Source organism: Oncorhynchus mykiss, chromosome 20, assembly GCF_013265735.2.
Source record: "Oncorhynchus mykiss isolate Arlee chromosome 20, USDA_OmykA_1.1, whole genome shotgun sequence".
NCBI classification, from domain to species: domain Eukaryota; kingdom Metazoa; phylum Chordata; class Actinopteri; order Salmoniformes; family Salmonidae; genus Oncorhynchus; species Oncorhynchus mykiss.
In genome coordinates, this window is record NC_048584.1 from 35,407,219 (window position 1) to 35,428,216 (window position 20,998).

General features: G+C 44.3%; 1 protein-coding gene across 2 annotated transcripts; it reads left to right on the forward strand.

Annotated features, from left to right (window-relative positions):
- The first annotated feature begins 3,020 nt into the window (after positions 1–3,020).
- Positions 3,021–10,714, forward strand: LOC110499398 (membrane-spanning 4-domains subfamily A member 15). Of its 2 annotated transcripts, none has more exons than XM_021576521.2 (7): positions 3,021–3,100; positions 6,567–6,761; positions 7,138–7,248; positions 7,444–7,500; positions 9,700–9,879; positions 10,097–10,210; positions 10,472–10,714. In XM_021576521.2, the coding sequence occupies exons 2-7, from the start codon at positions 6,639–6,641 to the stop codon at positions 10,508–10,510; spliced, it is 624 nt and encodes a 207-aa protein (XP_021432196.2). In that variant the 5' UTR covers positions 3,021–3,100; positions 6,567–6,638; the 3' UTR covers positions 10,511–10,714. The 2 variants fall into 2 exon arrangements, with proteins under 2 accessions (XP_021432196.2, XP_021432195.2); XM_021576520.2 differs by lacking the exon at positions 3,021–3,100 and adding an exon at positions 3,655–3,761 and having other exon boundaries at positions 10,472–10,515.
- The last annotated feature ends 10,284 nt before the right edge of the window (positions 10,715–20,998 follow it).

A 20,998-nucleotide genomic window follows, 5' to 3' on the forward strand; every position in this document is an offset into this window, starting at 1 on the left:
TGGTCGGACGGTGCGCTGTCTGAGCGGGAAGTACTGGTGGCCCACTTTGGCTAAGGACGTAAGGGTTTATGTTTCCTGCTGCTCGGTGTGCTCCCAGTGCAAGGCTCCTAGGCACCTGCCCAGAGGTAAGCTACACCGCTTACCCGTTCCACAACGACCTTGGTCGCACCTGTCGGTCGATTTCCTTACCGATCTTCCTCCCTCACAGAGTAACACCACGATCCTGGTCATTGTGGACCATTTTTCCAAGTCCTGCCATCTCCTCCCTCTGCCCGGTCTCCCTACGGCCCTACAGACTGTGGAGGCCTTGTTTTCACACGTCTTCCGGCACTACGGGGTGCCTGAGGATATAGTGTCGGATCGGGGTCCCCAGTTCACTTCGAGGGTCTGGAGGGCGTTCATGGAACATCTGGGGGTCTCGATCAGCCTTAACTCGGGTTTTCACTCCGAGAGTAACGGGCAGGTGGAGAGAGTTAACCAGGATGTGGGTAGGTTTCTGAGGTCTTATTGCCAGGACCGGCCCGGGGGAGTGGGCGGTGTTCGTGCCCTGGGCAGAGATGGCCCAGAACTCGCTCCGCCACTCCTCCACTAACCTCTCTCCCTTCCAGTGCATACTGGGGTATCAGCAGGTTTTGGCTCCTTGGCATCAGAGTCAGACCGAGGCTCCTGCGGTGGATGACTGGTTCCGGTGAGCGGAGGAGACATGGGACACCACCTATGCTCACCTTCAGCGTGCCGTGCTGCACCAGAAAGCCAGCACAGACCATCACCGCAGTGAGGCCCCGTTGTTCGCACCGGGGGACCAGGTCTGGCTCTTGACCCGAAACCTGCCCCTCCGCCTGCCCTGCCGGAAGCTGGGTCCGCAGTTTGTGGGGCCGTTTAAAGTCCTGAGGAGACTGAACGAGGTGTGTTACAGATTACAGCTTTCCCCCGATTACCGTATTAACCCCTCGCTCTATGTGTCTCTCTTCAGGCCGGTGGTGGTTGGTCTGCTCCAGGAGTCAGAGGTGCGGGAGGTTCCTCCGCCACCTCTGGACATCGAGGGGGCCCCGGCTTATGCCGTTTGCTCCATACTGGATTCGAGGCGTCGGGTGAGGGGCCTTCAGAACCTCGTGGAGTGGGAGGGGTACGGTCCGGAGAAGAGATGCTGGGTTCCGGTGGAGGATGTGTTGGACGCTTCAAGGGGGGGTTACTGTCACGACTTCCACTTGTTCAGGCGGCGTTCGTCGGTCAACGTCACCGGTCTTCTAGCCATTGCCAATCCACCTTTCATTTTCCATTTGTTTTGTCTTGTTTGCCCACACATCTGGTTTACATTCCCTCATTACTTGTCGTGTATATAACCCTTTGTTCCCCCCAGGTCTGTGTGTGGAATTGTTTGTTGTAAAGTGTTTGTGCACTCTGACTGGTTCGCCACGGGTTATTTTGTACCCATATTTTGTTGTTCTGGGTGCTGTTGGTTTTGCTTATTAAACTGCTCCGGTTATTACCCAGTTCTGCTCTCCTGCGCCTGACTTCCCTGCAGCCAGTCACGCACCTCTTACAACGTATCACTTTAACATCTTTATTGTCTCTCACGGAAATGAATGAAACTAGAAAGTTAACATTTTGAGGTATCTTTTTGCTTACTTTTATGACAGTTCACATCATTTACATACTGTATGTACAAACTTAACCACCTCAAAAATGTACGTCTTCAGTGGGGCAATTTCGTCACCAAGATGAGTTACATAGCAACAATGCTTTCAGATATACTTGATATTCTGATTCTACCATTACAGAACATAAATTAACAGGTTTTCAATGCAAGGTATGATGAAGTATGATGAAGAACCTCATAGATAAATACCCACCACACTCAAACTTAACACCTTGAGATGTGATTTTGCTTTGAGGACCATTTTGAAAATGCTTTTAGATTACAAATGATGAATTCTTTCAAAGACTCAGTATTCAAAGACCCTTCTTTTGTACTACAGTATGTCTACAAAAAATAAGATCCATAAATCTCAAATGGATGAAGACCTTAGTAACTCCAACGGTTTAAGACAGTGTTCAGAGAGTTTATTTCCTTGTTCATGTGTCTAATCAATCTAATCATTAATCAATTGTTCCATTTTTTTCCTCCGAATGTACAGTAGGTAGGACTTTGGATTCATAAGGAAGTGAAAGGGAAGCAGGGAGAAAAATATCCTCCCTTGACAAAATGTTTGCTCAGTATACAGTGACGCACTTCATGACCTTTATACAGTATCACAGATCATTCGTCACTTTGGCATAGAAGCCTAAATGTCCCTCTTGTCCAATCAGCAGAATTAGAAAGGGCATTATTATGTCTGTCATGCCCCACGGCTGATACACCAGGTCTAAATTATACTATTACAGTCAATCACAGCCATCTATTCAACTTGAACTTTGAAATGACACACTATTACATAACCACCGAGACCTCCGAACCCCAAGGTGACACTGCATGCGAATCACCATGTGAATAACCCCAAATAAAAGGTCAAGTGTATTATGTTCCTGTTCAGTGTGAAGAAATAACATTACAAAAGGTTTACTAGTCCAAGCCTATCCTTAGGTTTGTAGGCAATATTGGTCATCTTTTGCCCTATTGGCCATAACTCATATACTCAACTGTTTTAAATGCCATAGATTGGCTAATTAATATAATTTAATTGGATATGTTGGTTGGCGGTTGCATGGTTACCTGATATTTCTGTTTATTCCATAATCAATAAACCTACACAGGCACAGAGTAAACAAACATTTGAGTCAGCTCTTACTGCGTGCATTCATGTGCATGCGTGTGGAGAGAGAAAGAGAGCGAGGGAGAGAGTTTGGGCTAGGTTGGGCGAAGAGAATGATTTCCTCCACAGCTGTGTTGGGGAAGATGGGGGGGGGGGCTGGAAGTGGGCGGGGGGGAATGGTCTCATAACATTTGAGGAATGTTATACATTGCTAAAAAGGCTTGTTTTCGACGACCAGAAACATATAAGTTGGGTTCAGTGATCAGGAAAACCTCAAAGTTAATGTCTGTTGGAAAGTTCAGAACGATTACCTCTTGATTTAGTCAACTGATCAACTCAATAGTTTGGTAAGCTACAATTTTATCTGGATCCTTTTATGTCTCAATTTCTTCCCGTATTCACTAGCTCAGAAAGCATCTCTGCATGGAATATTTTCTGAATCCTGAATGTGTAGGATGTTACACCCAGATATTGCTTCGAACCATTCCTTTATGATCCAGCTCATCTCATTCTCCTCCCTCTTCCTTACGAAACACTTTAGCAGTCTCACCCACAGCCAAATGAAAGTAGACATTGTGTAAAACTTTTTTTCTATCTTCCTCCCACTCCCTCTGCTTTCTGTTAAGCCCCTAATGCATGTCCCATCCCCCAGTACTCTTCTCCATGCTCTCTCTTCTCTCATGTCGGAAAGTAGCTGGGGGTCGCAGAACAAAACCAGCGATGTCCTTTTTCGTAATTCAACTGTCTGACATTCAACATGAATAAACAAAATTAACCTGTAGTGCACGATGGCAACGTCCTAATCTGCTCTGTCTTTTCTTTCTACCTCGCTCAAAAGTGTTCATTTTCTTTAAATGTTTAAATGACAGATTCCATTCTAAGCACGTTTCTGTGGCCCTATCATACTCCCGCCCGCCCAACCATCCCCACACCCACCCGTCTCCCTCATGTAAATATCTCCCTCCAGTTGTGTAATATTAGTTCATCTACGCAGTTCAGGCAAGCCAGGTCTGTAACTATTTCACTACTTTCTATGCTATACATGTACAGTATCTATCTGTTAAATATGCTACAGTTCAATTATTTGTGAATTTGTAACAAACAGGTTAGGCTCTCTTATTAACAAAGCTTAGATTAGAATGTTTACATATGTCACAGACAGTAATCCATTTCAAATTCCATTTGAAAGTGATCATATTATCTATATCATAGGTTCTATGGTTCTCTGTGCAATTTCAGTGATGTTTTTTTGTTGATGTTGAACTGTTTGATGAATATTGCAGTTCCCTTCAGACGAATATAATACATGATATTATCTGACATTAGTTAGTTTTGAGTTATAGGTTCAGACCTAGTATTCAATCTCAACCTTATTAAATGTGTTTTCAAAACACTAAAAGCTTAGGCTATCTTGTTTTGATGAGGCATATAGCATCTGGCTGGCTACACCTTACAATCCGCGTATCAGTTTATGACTTATGATGGTTGTCACATGTAGGCAAGATGAGTTCTGGCGTTGTTTTCAGATGGTTCATTTGTTGCTAAGTTATTTTTGTGTTATGAATATCATGTCATTTTGAACTTTCACCCAGATTACACTCCCTATGATTGGGGCCTGGGCCTTTACAAAAAAAAATTAAATTCTGGTTGCTTTAGGTTTGCTTTGCAACTGTTCTAACACTGTTCTCACATAGTTTATAGAGTAATTAAAACCAAACAGGTTTATGTAAATTTATTTTCATCACAGCTGATCTGCTGTATTTTAAGGCCCTCTCCTGGTTCTCTGTCATGGTATTAACAATGTTGTTATGCCTACAGTTTGTTCACTATCCTTCAACAGATGATCATGGCGGACTGCAATAGCATCAAATAGTCCCCACGATATGCAACTGTTCAGGGAAGTCAGGAACCAATACATGCAGTCAGTCAGGAAAGCAAAGGCTAGCTTTTTCAAGCAGAAATTTGCATCCTAACTCCAAAAAGTTTTGGGACATTGTAAAGTCCTTGAAGAACAAAAGCACCTCCTCCCAGCTGCCCACTACGTTAAGCATTTCTCAACGGCTGGCCATGCCTTCCTCCTGGCTACTCCAACCCCGGCCGAGATCCCTAAAGATTGGAAAGGTGCCGCGGTCATCCCCCTCTTCAAAGGGGGTGACACCCTAGACCCAAACTGTTACAGACCTATATCCATCCTACCCTGCCTATCTAAAGTCGTCAAAAGCTAAGTTAATAAACAGATCACTGACCATTTTGAATCCCACCGTACCTTCTCCGTGACCGGCTTCCGAGCCGGTCACGGGTGCACCTCAGCCACGCTCAAGGTACTAAACGATATCATAACCGCCATCGATAAAAGACAGTACTGTGCAGCCGTCTTCATCGACCTGGCCAAGGCTTTCGACTCTGTCAATCACCGTATTCTTATCGGCAGACTCAATAGCCTTGGTTTTTCTAATGACTGCCTCGCCTGGTTCACCAACTACTTTGCAGACAGAGTTCAGTGTGTCAAATCGGAGGGCATTTTGTCCGGACCTCTGGCAGTCTCTATTGGGGTACCACAGGGTTCAATTCTCGGGCCGACTCTTTTCTCTGTATATACAATGATGTCGCTCTTGCTGCGGACGATTCCCTGATCCACCTCTACGCAGACGACACCATTCTGTATACTTCTGGCCCTTCCTTGGACACTGTGCTAACTAACCTCCAAACGAGCTTCAATGCCATACAACACTCCTTCCGTGGCCTCCAACTGCTCTTAAACGCTAGTAAATGCATGCTTTTCAACCATTCACTGTCCGCACCCACCCGACTAACATCACCACCCTGGACGGTTCCGACCTAGAATATGTGGACAACTATAAATACCTAGATGTCTGGCTAGACTGTAAACTCTCCTTCCAGACTCACATTAAACATCTCCAATCCAAAATCAAATCTAGAATCGTCTTTCTATTTCGCAGCAAAGACTCCTTCACTCACGCCGCTAAACTTACCCTAGTAAAACTGACTATCCTACCGATCCTCGACTTCGGCGATGTCATCTACAAAATAGCTTCCAACACTCTACTCAGCAAACTGGATGCAGTTTATCACAGTGCCATCCGTTTTGTTACCAAATCACCTTATACCACCCACCACTGCGACTTGTATGCTCTAGTCGGCTGGCCCTCGCTACATATTCATCGCCAGACCCACTGGCTTCTGGTCATCTATAGGTCTATGCTAGGTAAAGCTCCGCCTTGTCTCAGTTCACTTTTCACGATAACAACACCCACCCGTAGCACACGTTCCAGCAGGTATATCTCACTGATCATCCCCAAAGCCAACACCTCATTCGGCCGCCTTTCCTTCCAATTCTCTGCTGCCAGTGACTGGAACGAATTGCAAAAATCGCTGAAGTTGGAGACTTTTATTTCCATCACCAACTTTAAACATCAACTATCTGAGCAGCTAACCGATCGCTGCAGCTGTACATAGTCCATCTGTAAATAGCCCACCCAATCTATCTACCTCATCCCCATACTGTTTTTATTTTATTTACTTTTCTGCTCTTTTGCACACCAGTATCTCTACTTGCACATCATCATCTGCTCATTTATCACTCCAGTGTTAATCTGCTAAATTGTAACTATTCGCTCCCATGGCCTATTTATTGCCTACCTCCTCATGCCTTTTGCACACACTGTATATAGACTTTATTTTTTCTACTGTGTCATTGATTTGTTTATTGTGTTAATGGCTTGTTTATTGTTTAATCCATGTGTAACTCTGTGTTGTTGTCTGTGTCACACTGCTTTGCTTTATCTTGGCCAGGTCGCAGTTGCAAATGAGAACTTGTTCTCAACCTGCCTACCTGGTTAAATAAAGGTGACATAAAATAAATAAATGTCGATGAACATGGCGACCGACATCAGTCCAGCAGGGGGAGAAGGAGGGCCATATACCACTATGGTGGGAGGAAGTAAACCACTGCACCGCTTCATCAGAGGCGAGCCAAAGAGTACTGGGGTGAGACTGGAGAACAGAAAACTGATGTATTCATTGTTGCCAAATACTCCAAGGAGTCACTGCGGACAAACGCTGTGAACATTTTATTTTGTGTAAAATGTTTGTATTTATCATTCATTAATTTAGTGTTAGCACTTTACATTACAGCACAAAATAAAGTGGTAATAGCATGGTTATAGGTAACTTATGTCACGACAGTAATCATAATCAAAACATTATTTTACCAGATACCTCTTCATTTTTGTGTAAACATGATTATTTCGGTGTCTTTGTTCTATGTCCCTGGTTGGTTAGACTGCAATGCTGTTCTTTATTCTATGTCCCTGGTTGGTTCGACTGTAATGCTGTTCTTTATTCTATGTCCCTGGTTGGTTAGATTGTAATGATGTTCATGGGATCATCACTCTTCATCTTGGGGATTCCAATGAGGCTGGATACACTGATGTCCTCTGCTGAGACTTTCACCCCTTTTTGGCTAGGAATCCTGGTACGCCCTTCTTGTGTGTGTCTATATAAATCTATGATACTGACAATCCAAATGTCTTAACATGACATCATGCCTTTCAGTCCTAAAAACCCTTATTTCTTAATCTTCCATTCAATGATATCTTTCAGACCTTCTCCCATGACAGTTTGGGCATGTTGTTGAACTTATAAACCCCCTCCCTCTGCTTTGTGACAGTTCATCATCTCTGGGTTGTTATATGTGCTCACAGAGAAGAATCCTTCAAAACAACTGGTGAGTCCCATTAATTGGAATTCTGCGCAAAGGCATTATAAACGATTAGTCATGGCACATTAATGTTCATAACTATGGCAAACGATTTTCATTATATAAAAAATATAGTGTAGAAAACATTAGGAACACCCTCCTAGTATTGAGTTGCAGTCCCTTTTGCCCTCAGAACAGCCTCATTTCACCAGAGCATGGACTCTACAAGGTGTTGAAAGCGTTCCACAGGGATGCTGGCCCATGTTGAATCCAATGCTTCCAACAGTTGTGTCAAGTTGGCTGGATGTCCTTTGGTTGGTAGACCATTCTTGATACACACGGGAAACGGTTGAGCGTAAAAAAAACGAGCAGCTTTGCAGTTCTTGACACACTCAAACTGGTTTGTTCGATACCTACAACCATACCCCGTTCAAAGGCACTTAAATCATTTGCCTTACCCATTCACCCTCTGAATGGCACGTATACACAATCCATGTCTCAATTTTCTCAAGGATTAAAAATCTTTCTTGAACCTCTCTCCTCCCTTTCATCTACACTGATTGAAGTGGAATTAACAGGTCACATCAATAACGGATAATCGCTTTCACCTGGATTCACCTGGTCACCTATGTCATGGAAAGAGCAGGTGTTTGTAATGTTTGTATACTCAAGTGTATAGTGAGCGTTCATGTGTGCATTCCACAGAGAGATCTCTTTTTAGTAACTTTTATCAGATTAAGGAAAAAGGAAACCGCACACTGCTCTTGATAGTATCACTGATCTTTAATAAGCTTTACGTATCGGCCTCACGGCCTTCGTCAGAGCTTTTGTGAGTTTTTTTTTTAATTAGCACCTTTATGTAGACCTAGCCCCGCCCACATCCGCTCCACACATGGAAAGAGGTTGGAGGCGAAGGAAAAACAAATAAGTGCTACCAAATATAACAATATGCATGTCATAAATATTCAAGTAAAGTGTGTAAATAAGACGTATTAATCACGTCTGTAGCATAGCACGTCCTCATTGTGGTTTTACAGACGTGTTAAATACGTCTTATTTACACACTTTATTTGAATATTTATAAAATACATATTGTTATATTTGGTAGCACTTATTTGTTTTTCCTTCGCCTCCAACCCCATTCGATGTGTGGAACGGATGTGGGTGGGGCTAGGTCTACCGAGCAAGTTAATTCATTAATCATTGGGTACATCGTACGAAAAACATCAGAGTAATCTTAAATAGGGGCATAATTCCTGTTCAAATCACCCTCCAGACATTATTTCCTAAACGCCTATGTATGTTATGTTGTGAATTTGAACATGAGCAGTGTGCGGTTTCCTTTGTCCTTCATCTTGTTCAACTGTTACCATGCACCTGCAAAAAAGATTGCTCAGATGTGCGAGTGCCTTTTGAATTTAGTAACTTCTACCAAAGAAAAGTGCAAATGAATGTCAAACCACAGTTCCTCATCCCATTCTGTTTTTCTTATTAGTCATAGTAAAACCCACTGTGCAAAAGGTAAATAGTGTCCATTTTCAAGATGGCCATTCTTTAGGACTGTTCCCAGACCCTGACAACAGTTCATCACAATGTGATTGCCACTCTGTACTTCAGTCTGGAAGTGTCAAGCAAATAAATGCTTATTAAATGTTCTGTTAACCTCATGTTAAAGTGCCTTTAACCTCAGTTCTGTTAACCTCATGTTAAAGTGCCTTTAACCTCAGTTCTGTTAACCTCATGTTAAAGTGCCTTTAACCTCAGTTCTGTTAACCTCATGTTAAAGTGCCTTTAACCTCAGTTCTGTTAACCTCATGTTAAAGTGCCTTTAACCTCAGTTCTGTTAACCTCATGTTAAAGTGCCTTTAACCTCAGTTCTGTTAACCTCATGTTAAAGTGCCTTTAACCTCAGTTCTGTTAACCTCATGTTAAAGTGCCTTTAACCTCAGTTCTGTTAACCTCATGTTAAAGTGCCTTGAACCTCAGTTCTGTTAACCTCATGTTAAAGTGCCTTTAACCTCAGTTCTGTTAACCTCATGTTAAAGTGCCTTGAACCTCAGTTCTGTTAACCTCATGTTAAAGTGCCTTGAACCTCAGTTCTGTTAACCTCATGTTAAAGTGCCTTGAACCTCAGTTCTGTTAACCTCATGTTAAAGTGCCTTGAAAGAGGCTTTGTCACAAAGTGGTTGTAGTTCTTTCACCACTTTATTTGTTCTCACCCTGTAGGTGACAGCAAGCCTGGCCCTTAGTATCATCTCTATGTTGGGGGTCACAGTGGCTTTCTTTGAATTCCTTAAAGGCATCGTGCACATTCGGCAATCATATGACTACTATGATCATTACCACTATGACTACAACGCCACAGAATCTGGCAGAGTTGTAGTCCCCTGGCGTAAACAACATATGGTATGTTTTGTTGCTGTTGTTATTGTTGTGATTCCGGATCACTGTTATCTGGATCAATTATTATTAGAGCTTAGGAATTTGCTTCATCACAATCTCTTTTAAAATGTAATTAAGAAAGGATAAACATCTTATAACACATCTTTAAAACATCTGTAACCTTTCTCATTCTGTCTAAATGAAGATACCTTTCATTCTCTGCTCTCTCTCATCATTACAGCACCAGTTGATCAGCCTTGAGGCTGTATTTATGTACCAGAGCTTAGTAGGTATGGTGGTCCTAATTGTGATGACATCATTTGCCAGGGTTGCCCTGCATTCCAGCAAGACACAGGTAAAGTACTGTGACAGACTTTAAAAACGTAGCTACTATATGTATTGTGACCTGAGGCTTGTAGACTGTGGTCAGTATGCCAGTACAATTAATCAAATACATTTTGGTTTATAAGTGCCCTACAGAACCAGACATAATCTTATCTGCAACTAATGTTATTACAGTGTATGTTTATATACAGTACAGTGTATATAATGCTTTTTTGTGTGTCTATCTCATGCAGGAATGCCTAAGATAAACTCTGTTCTTTCTTCTTTACAGGCAGTTGTGGTAATGCAAGATCTACCATCACCAGACTGAATAAAGAAAACAAGGCTTTTCTGACTGTCTCTGCCGTGATGAATAGATAGAAAATTTGGACTTGCCCATTGATATGAAATAAATGTATTCACAAATATGTAGAACATTTCTTTAAATCCACATATATGGAATTGTCTTTGTATACACTCGTATTTCTATACACTTGTACTTTGTAATAAATATAACATACACCACCAGTCAAAAGTTTAGAACACCTACTCATTCAACGGGTTTTCTTTATTTGTTCTACTTTCTACATTGCAGAATAATAGTGAAAACATCAAAACTATGACATAACACATATGGAATTAGGTAGTAACCAAAAACAGTGTTAAAGAAATCAAAATATTTTAGATTTTAGATTCTTCAAAGTAGCCACCCTTTGACTTCATGACAGCTTTGCACACTTTTGGCATTCTCTCAACCAGCTTCACCTGGAATGCTTTTCCAACAGTCTTGAAGGCGTTCCCACATATGCTGAGCACTTGTTGGCTGCTTTTCCTTCACTCTGTGGTCCAACTCATCCAAAACCATCTCAATTGGGTTGAAGTTGGGTGGTTGTAGAGGCCAGGTCATCTGATGCAGCACTCAATCATTCTCCTTCTTGGTCAAATAGCCCTTACACAGCCTGGAGGTGTGCTGGGCTCCCAAGTGGTGCAGTATTCTAAGGCACTGCATCTCAGTGCTTGAGGCATCACTACAGACCCTGGTTCGATTCCAGGCTGTATCACAACTGGTTGTGACTGGGAGTCCCATAGGGACACAATTGGCACACAATTGGTCCACCGTCGTCCGGGTTAGGGTTTGGACGGGGTAGGTCATCATTGTAAATAAGAATTTGTTCTTAACTAACTTGACTAGTTAAATAAAGGTGTACACAATCCTATTGAAAACAGATGATGGTCCCACTAAGTGCAAACCAGATGAGATGGTGTATCGCTGCAGAATGCTGTGGTGGCCATGCTGGTTAAGTGTGCCTTGAATTCTAAATAAATCACTGACAGTGTCACCAGCAAAGCATCCCGACACCATCACACCTCCTCCTCCATGCTTCATGGTGGGAACCACACATATGGAGATCATCCGTTCACCTACACCACGTCTCACAAAGACACGGCGGTTGGAACCAAAAATCTTAAATTTGGACTCATCAGACCAAAGGACAGATTTCCACCTCTCTAATGTCCATTGCTCGTGTTTCTTGGCCCAATCAAGTATCTTCTTGTTATTGGTGTCCTTTAGTAGTGGTTTCTTTGCAGCAATTAAACCATGAAGGCCCGATTCACACAGTCTCTTCTGAACAGTTGATGTTGAGATGTGTCTGTTACTTGAACTCTGTGAAGCATTTATTTGGGCTGCAATTTCTGAGGCTGGTAACTCTAATGAACGTATCCTCTGCCGCAGGGGTAACTCTGGGTCTTCCTTTCCTGTGGTGGTCCTCATGAGAGCCAGTTTCATCATAGAGCTTCATGGTTTTTGCGACTGCACTTGAAGAAACTTTCAAAGTTCTTGACATTTTCCATATTGACTGACCTTCATGTCTTAAAGTAATGATGGACTGTCGTTTCTCTTTGCTTTTGAGCTGTTCTTGCCATAATATAGACTTTTACCAAATAGGGCTATCTTCTGTATACCACCCCTACCTTGTCATAACACAACTGATTGGCTCATATGCATTAAGAAGGAAAGAAATTCCACAAATGAACTTTTAACAAGGCACACCTGCTAATTGAAATGCATTCCAGGTGACTACCTCATGAAGCTGGTTGAGAGAATGCCAAGAGTGTGCAAAGCTGTCATCAAGGCAAACACTGTCTGTTTTGGTTACTACATGATTCCATATGTGTTATTCCATAGTTTTGATGTCTCCACAATTATTCTACAATGAAGAAAATAGTGTTTTTTTAATATGTAAAAAAACTGGAATGAGTTGGTGTTTCCAAACTTTTGACTGGTACTGTAAATTGCTCAATTAGGGCCTATGTATAAGAAAATATTCAAAAACACATCTTTGTATTTTCAAAATATACTTCACTTTCAAAATTAAACAACATCCATGTAGTGCAATAGAAAATGAACATGATCATTATAGAGGGGTTATTTGTTTAGCAAAAACACAGACGCATGAGCAGCTATGGGGCAAAACAGACGGGGTTGACTTAGATTGTTGACAACATGTAAGCTATATTTTACTCTCCAATGTTTATTGAAAACATAAATACATTTGCACAATGAGCACTTGCTGTCTCTCAAATCATTGTTACAGTTGTTGGTTAGCAAGCTAATGATGTTTAGCCATATTAGCATTGACATGAAATCGATGCCTCTCTTTGTTCAGGCAGTGCTCGGAGGTCGACGTCTCCGGTCTTCTAGCCATCTCCGATCCATTTTTCATTTTCCATTTGTCTTGTCTTGTTTTCCCACACACCTGGTTCTCATTTCCCTCATTATGTGTTGTGTATTTAACCCTCTGTTTACCCCATGTCTTTGTGTGGTATTGTTTATTCTGTTCCATGACTGTTGCGCTGGGTTATGTTAACCCATATTGTTATTTCGTGTTCACTTTGCCGTGTGCTTTTGGTTCACCTAAATAAAAGGCTCCGTTGGCTACCCAATATCTGCTCTCCTGCACCTGACTCCCTTACAGCCATTTACGCATACCTGACAGAATACCACACCCATTATGGAGTCAGCAGAAGCAGGTACCTATGGTAACGGAGTCGAGGAGCGCGTCCAGGAGCACACGGCGTTGATTCACCATCTCGGCACCGCCATGGACCACGTCTGTCAGACGATGGATTGCTGGGAGAGACAGGGAGGTCCTCCAGTACCTCCTCCAACACAACAGGGGTCCTCACTACCCGTCCCTCCTGTACCCGGTTCCAGTGGGATGCGTCTCACTCTTCCTGGAGAGTATGATGGGACGGCGGCACGATGCCAAGGCTTCCTACTACAGCTGGATCTCTAACTGGGCACTGTTTATCCAGCTCCTTCGGGAAGGGACAGGGTGCCCGCCCTCATCTCGTGCCTCGGGGAGAGCTCTGGAGTGGGCCAACGCCATGTGGGGAGAAGGAGATGCGGCGTTGGATGACTTCACGGAATTCACCCAGTCTTCGATCACCCGCCCGAGGGTAGAGCGGCTGTTCCACATGAGGCAGGGGACGAGGAGCGCCCAGGACATCGCACTGGAATTTCGGACCTTGGCCGCCGGAGCGGGATGGAGCGACAGGGCCCTCATCGACCACTACCATTGCAACCTGCGCGAGGATGTCCGTCGGGAGTTGGCCTGCAGGGATACCACTCTTACCTTTGACCAGCTTGTGGACATGTGCATTCGAATGGATAACCTGCTGGTCACCCGCAGACGTCCAGAGAGGGCTCTGTCGATTCCATTTCCCAGCATCGCCGCTCTGGTGCCTATGGAGCAGGGAGGTGCTGCGCACAGGGAGACCGGAGGAGGGGCTATCATGTGTACCATCTGTGGCCGTAGAGGTCACACTGCTGGTCGGTGCCACCTCTGCTGGTCGGTGCCGTGTTGGTTCCTCTAGGGTTCGAGGCAGCAGGCAGGGCACTCTGGCGTCACCCCAGGTGAGAAGGTACCATTCTCACCCAGAGCCCTCTGTTGCACACATGTTATTGTTTGTTACTTTTCCTGAGTTTTCCCCGCATTCCCAGCATAAGGCGCTCGTCGATTCAGGCGCAGCTGGGAATTTCATTGATAGATAATTTGCCCATAGTTTAGGGATCCCCATTGTTCCCGTGGATGTGCCCTTCCCCGTTCACGCCTTAGATAGTCGGCCATTAGGGTCAGGGTTGATTAGGGAGGTCACCGCTCCTTTGGGCATGGTGACATAGGGAGAGAATTAGTCTCTTTATTATTGACTCTCCTGCATTTCCCATGGTGTTTCCCATAACCACACTGTTCTTGGCCACAGAGGACTCTCACGGGGTGGACGCAGGAGTGCTCAGGTTTAGGGGTTTCCGTTGGTACCACTACCGTGGAGAGTCCAGACCAGGTCTCCACCTTGCGCATTCCCCCTGAATATGCCGATTTGGCTCTCGCATTCTCTGAAAAGAAGGTGACTCAATTACCACCTCCTAGCCGGGGCGATTGTGCGATAAATCTCCTGGTAGGCGCTGCACTTCCCAGGAGTCACATGTATCCCCTCTCACAGGCGGAGACGGAGGCTACGGGAACATATGTCTCCGAATCCCTGCGTCAGGGGTACATTCGGTCCTCCACTTCACCCGCCTCCTCGAGTTTAGTTTTTGTGAAGAAGAAGGAGGGAGGTCTGCGCCCTATTGACTCTCGGGGTCTGAATTTGATCACTGTGAGGTATAGTTACCCTCAACCGCTCATAGCCACAGCGATAGAGTCAATGCACTTGGCGCGCTTCTTCAACAAACTAGATCTCAGGAGCGCTTATAACCTGGTGCTTCTCCGGGAGGGAGATGAGTGGAAGACAGCTTTCAGGACCATCTCTGGGCACTATGAGTACCTCGTCATGCCGTACGGGTTGATGAATGCTCCATCAGTCTTCCAAGACTTTGTAGACAAGAATTTCAGGGACCTGCACGGGAAGGGTATAGTGGTATATATAGATGACATTCTGATATACTCCGCTACAAGCACCGAGCATGTGTCCATGGTGCGCAAGGTGCTTGGTCGACTGTTGGAGCATGACCTAGGGTATCGCATTTCCACCTCAGGGGTGACCGCATTGCAGCAGTGTGTAATTGGCCAACTCCCACCACGGTAAAGGAGGTGCAGCGGCTCTTAGGGTTTTCCAACTACTACCGGAGGTTTATCCAAGGTTTTGGTCAGGTAGCGGCTCCCATTACCTCACTGTTGAAGGGGGGCCCAGTGCGCCTGCAGTGGACAGCTGAGGTGGACAGGGCTTTTAGTCACCTGAGGGCTCTGTTTACCTCGGCTACCATGCTGGCTCACCCGGATCCCTCTTTGGCATTCATAGTGAAGATATACGCGTCCGAGGCTGGGATAGGAGCTGTGGTCTCTCAGCGCTCGGGTATGCCACCGAAACTATGACTTGGGGGACCGGGAGTTGTTGGCTGTCGTCAAGGCTTTGAAGGTGTGGAGACATTGGCCCTTTTCTCATCTGGACTGACCACCGCAATCTGGAGTACATCCGTGTGCGGCGAGGAGACTGAACTCTCACCAGGCAAGGTGGGCCATGTTTTTCACCCGTTTTGTTTTCAGCCTTTCTTACAGACCAGGTTCCCAGAACGTGGAGGCAGACGCACTGTCCCGGCTGTATGACACAGAGGAGCGGCCCATGGATCCCACTCTCATACTCCTGGCCTTCAACCTGGTGGCGCCGGTAGTGCGGGAGCTGTACACGGACATTGAGCGGGCGTTGCATACAGCGCCCGCTCCCGTCCAGTGTCGCGCTGGGCATCTGTACGTTCCGTCTGCTGTTCGTGACCGGCTGATCTATTGGGCCCACACGTCGGTTTATGGTAGAGAAATGAACATTCAATTCTCTGGCAACAGCTCTGATGGACATTCCTGCAGTCACCATGGCAATTGTGAGCTCCATCAAAAATGGAGACATCTGTGGCATTGTGTGGCGTGACAAACCTGCACATTTTAGTGGCCTTTTATTGTCCCCAGCACAAGGTGCGCCTGTGTGATCATGCTGTTTAATCAGCTTCTTAATATGCCACACCTGTTAGATGGATGGATTATCTTGGCAAAGGAGAAATGCTCAGGGGATGTAAAGAAATAAATAACATTTCTTTACCTCCGGGTAGCCTCAGAGAATAATGTAGATTTATACACTGATTTATACGCATCCCGTCCCAGTCCGCGTGATCAAAACAATCTTGAAGCGTGGATTCCGATTGGTCAGACCAGAGTTGAATAGTCCTTGTCACGGGTACATCCTGTTTGAGTTTCTGCCTATAGGAAGGGAGGAGCAAAATGGAGTCGTGGTCAGATTTGCCGAAAGGAGGGCGGGGGAGGGCCTTGTATGCATCGCGGAAGTTAGAGTAGCAGTGATGCAGTGTTTTGCCAGCACGGGTACTACAATCAATGTCCTTATAGAATTTAGGTATCCTTGTTCTCAAATTTGCTTTGTTAAAATCCCCAGCTACAATAAATGCAGCCTCAGGATATATGGTTTCCAGTTTGCATAGAGTCCAGTGAAGTTCCTTGAGGGCCGTCGTGCTATCGGCTTGAGGGGGGCTATACACAGCTAGAACAATAACTGATGAGAGTTCTCTCAGGAGATTATATGGTCAGTGTTACGGATACAGGTATCCTGTGTCTGTGTGTGTGTGTATCCTGTGTTCTTTTCTCGCCTTCTCCCCTCACAGGTGAAAATCATCACTCCCCAATCAGTCACCAATCCAATCATCAATCAGAAGACACACCTCCTCCTGTTTCCTACCCTATCACAGTTCCTTTCCCTTGGTTTAAAAACCCCATCAGTTGTTTGCTCTGGAGCTCATTCTCTCTGTAAATGCCATGTCTGTAGATCTCTGTGTTTCACGCTCTCTTTGTGTATTAACCTCTCTTTTGTTTGAGCCCCTCCATAGCACTTTGTCATCACCTGTGAGTATTGTTTTTGGTTATGGTGTTTGTGTTTGATTGCTGGTGGGAAAAGGGGAAACCAAGACAAGTCGCCCATGGGCATACACTACGCGTAGGTAGACTTTGTTAAATACACTAGTTAGAACTGGGCGGACCACCCACTGTATTTTTGGTTAGTTAGCTGTTGTTAAAATAGGCTAGTCTAGCTTAGGGGTGTTTTGGATGCTTATTGTTTCTTTCCTTGGGTCTAGCTCAGCCCCTTTTCCTGCTCCCCCCCCATTACCGTGTGTTTAGTAAGAAACCCTGAGTTTGACGGTAGATTTCAGTTGTCCTGGTTATTTCGTTCACACTTTTACTTTGTCACTATTATAATTTGCCTGAGTTATGTTACGGGTCTCATTACCATCCCCCTAGAATGTCGGGCCAAAAGGGATTCGTAACAGTCAGCATTTGATTGTGAGGAATTCTAGGTCAGGTGAACAAAAGGACTTGAGTTCCTGTATGTTGTTACAATTACACCATGAGTCGTTAATCATGAAACATACACCCTCGCCCTTCTTCTTCCCGGAGAGATGTTTATTTCTGTCGGCGCGGCGCACAAAATAATCCCAGTGTCTGTACCGACTGTGACACAATATATTGTATATATTGCATATTATAACGTTGCATTATGGTAACCAGTGGGCAAAACGGGTTGAAAAGACTTCAATATGATGTATTTTTTTGACGTCTTTTGACGTCTTATTCTGGTTGCAACTGGTTGAAAACGTTTTTTTTTTTTTTTTTTTTTTTTTTTTTTTACTGAATATGTGTCACACCCTGATTATAGAGAGCCCTTGGTTCTCTGTGGTATTGCAGGTCAAGGCGTGACTAGGGGGGTGTTCTAGTTTTTTCTATTTCTATGTTGGTGTGCTTGGTATGGTTCCCAATTAGAGGCAGCTGATTATCATTGTCTCTAATTGGGGGATCATATTTAAGTTCTCTATTGTTCCCACTTGGGTTGTGGGATATTGTTTGCGTTAGTGTGTTTGGGCACTACGACTTCACAGCCTTTGTAAGTGGTGTTGTTTTGTTTCTAGTTTCAATTTGTATTAAAAAGATGTGGAACTCAATGCACGCTGCGCCTTGGTCCGCTCATTTTGAAGAACATGACCATATGAGTTATTTTTCTGACTACCGTACAATCATTTGGTCATAATTGTGACCTCTATTTGACCAGCTGGCCATAATTACGACCACTATATTAAATGTTTTGCTAGATTAGGATTTTACTATTTGAAAATTATATTTGATCGATGTTATGATTGTAAATTGGTGTACAATTCAGTCTATGACTGCGAGTAACCAATAAAACCTACAATTACTACCACATAAATGTTTACGATAGCCAATTTTTACTTTGTGGCTGTGGTAATTAGTGACAACCGGAGAACATTGTTGGCTAGTTTACTCATAACTGAAAAATCACTTGATGCTCAAGACAATTTTTATGAGTAATCCAGTCAGTTCAGTGCATACAAATGTCCACTAGAAAAATGTTTTGATTATCTTGATGGTCTCAAATATCATTACTTTTCACTCATGTCAGGTGTATTCATGGATGCCAAGGGAAACCAGGCTTCCCCAAAAAATGTACCAAGATTTTCATTTATTTTTATAATTTATCTTTTGTCTCTCCTGTGCTTCATCATTTTCGTTCAATTTGCAAGAGGCTGAAGGAACGCATCCGAGCAAGCGAAACAGTGCCCCTCTGTCTCTGTATGTGTAGCCCATCTATCTGATGCCGTCTAGTTGAAAAGAGTGACATTCTTACATAGGTATTCCTCTTGTCCAGATGGGTTAGGGCAGTGTGCAGTGTGATTGTGTCTGTGGACTTATTGTAACGGTAAGCAAATTGGAGTGGGTCTAGGGTGTCAGGTAGGGTGGAGGTGATTTGATCCTTGACTAGTCTCTCAAAGCACTTCATGATGACAGATAGTCATTTAGCTCAGTTACCTTAGCTGTCTTGGGAAAAGGAACAATGGTGGCCCTCTTGAAGCATGTGGGCACAGCAGACTGGGATAAGGATTGATTGAATATGTCCGTAAACACACCAGCCAGCTCGTCTGCATATGTTCCGAGGACGCGGCTAGAGATGCCGTCTGGGCCGGCAGCCTTGTGAGGGTTAACACGTTTAAATGTTTTACTCACGTTGGCCATGGTGAAGGAGAGCACACATGTTTTGGAAGCTGGCCGTGTCAGTGGCACTGTATTGTCCTCAAAGTGAGCAAATAAGTTGTTTAATTTGTCTGGGAGCAGGACGTCTGTGTCCCTGGTTTTCTTTTTGTAATCTGTGATTTACTGTAGACCCTGCCACATACGTCTCGTGTTTGAGCCGTTGAATTGCGACTACTTTGTCTCTATACTGACGCTCAGCTTGTTTGATTGCCTTGGAGGGAATAGCTACATTGTTTGTATTCGGTCATGTTTCCAGTCGGCTTGCCATAATTAAAAGCAGTGGTTTGCACTTTCAGTTTTCCGCAAATACTGCCATCAATTCACGGTTTCTGGTTAGGGAAAGTTTTAATAGTCACCATGAGTACAACATCACCGATTGCTAATAAACTCACTCACTGAGTCAGCGTATACATCAATGTTGTTGTCTGAGGCTATCCGGAACATATCCCAGTCCATGTGATAAAGCAATCTTGAAGCGTGGAATCCAATTGGTCAGGCCAGCGTTGAACAGACCTGAGCACGAGCATTTCCTGTTTTAGTTTCTGTCTATAGGCTGGGATAAAAAAAATGGAGTCGTGGTCAGATTTGCCGAAAAGAGGACGGGGGACGGATTTGTATGCATCGCAGAAGTTAGAGTAGCAATGATCCAGAATGCTGCCAGCTAGAGTCGCGCATTCGATATGCTGATAAAATTTAGGGAGCTGTCACGACTTCCGCCGAAGTCGGTCCCTCTCTTCGTTCGGGCGGCGTTCGGCAGACGACGTCACCGGTCCTCTAGCCATCGCCGATCCACCTTTCATTTTCCAGTTTTGTCTTGTCTTTCCACACACCTGGTTTCAATTCCATCATTACATGTTGTGTATTTAACCCTCTGTTCCCTCCCATGTCCTTGTCCGGAATTGTTTATTGTAGTGCTTGTGCACGTTATGCTGGTGTGTAACGTGTTTTGTTTACCCATTGATTTATTGTTCTGTTTACGGTGCTTTTGTTTATTAAACAGTGCCGTTGTAAATCAGTTTTTGCTATCCTGTGCCTGACTTCTCTGCCGCCAGTACGCACCCCCTACAGGAGCCTTGTTTTCAGATTAGCTTTGATAAAATCCCCAGCTACAATAAATTTAGCCTCAGGATATATGGTTTCCAGTTTACATACTTACATACATACACAGTGAAGTTCTTTCAGGGCCGTCGAGGTGTCTGCTTGGAGTGGTGTATACACGGCTGTGATTATAATCGAAGAGAATTCTCTTGGTAGATAATGGGGTCGGCATTTGATTGTAAGGAATTCTAGGTCGGGTGAGCAAAAGGACTTGAGTTCCTGTATGTTGTTATGATTACACCACAAGTTGGTGATCATAAGGCATACACCCCCGCCCTTCTTCTTAACCGAGAGATGTTTGTTTCTTTCGGCACGATGCGTGAAGAAACCGGGTGGCTGTACCGACTCTGATAACATATCCCAAGTGAGACATGTTTCCGTGAAAAAGAGAATGTTACGATCTCTGATGTCTCTCTGGAAGGCAACCCTTGCTCGAATGTTGTAGTATACTTGGGAGCGGTGAGCGATGTGCCTGTCTACGGAGCCTGACCAGAAGAGCGCTCCGTCTGCCCCTTCTGCGGCGCCGTTGTTTTGGGTCGCCTACTGGGATCGGATCCATTGTCCTGGGTGGTGGTCTGAACAGAGGATCCACTTTGGGAAAGTCATATTCCTGGTCGTAA

Excerpts from the sequence above, each read along its gene's own strand:
- LOC110499398 (XM_021576521.2), top strand. The coding sequence starts at position 6,639 with ATGTCGATGAACATGGCGACCGACATCAGTCCAGCAGGGGGAGAAGGA. Across the intron at positions 7,249-7,443 it reads CTTTTTGGCTAGGAATCCTG|TTCATCATCTCTGGGTTGTT; the intron begins GTACGCCCTTCT and ends GCTTTGTGACAG. Across the intron at positions 10,211-10,471 it reads TGCATTCCAGCAAGACACAG|GCAGTTGTGGTAATGCAAGA; the intron begins GTAAAGTACTGT and ends TCTTCTTTACAG.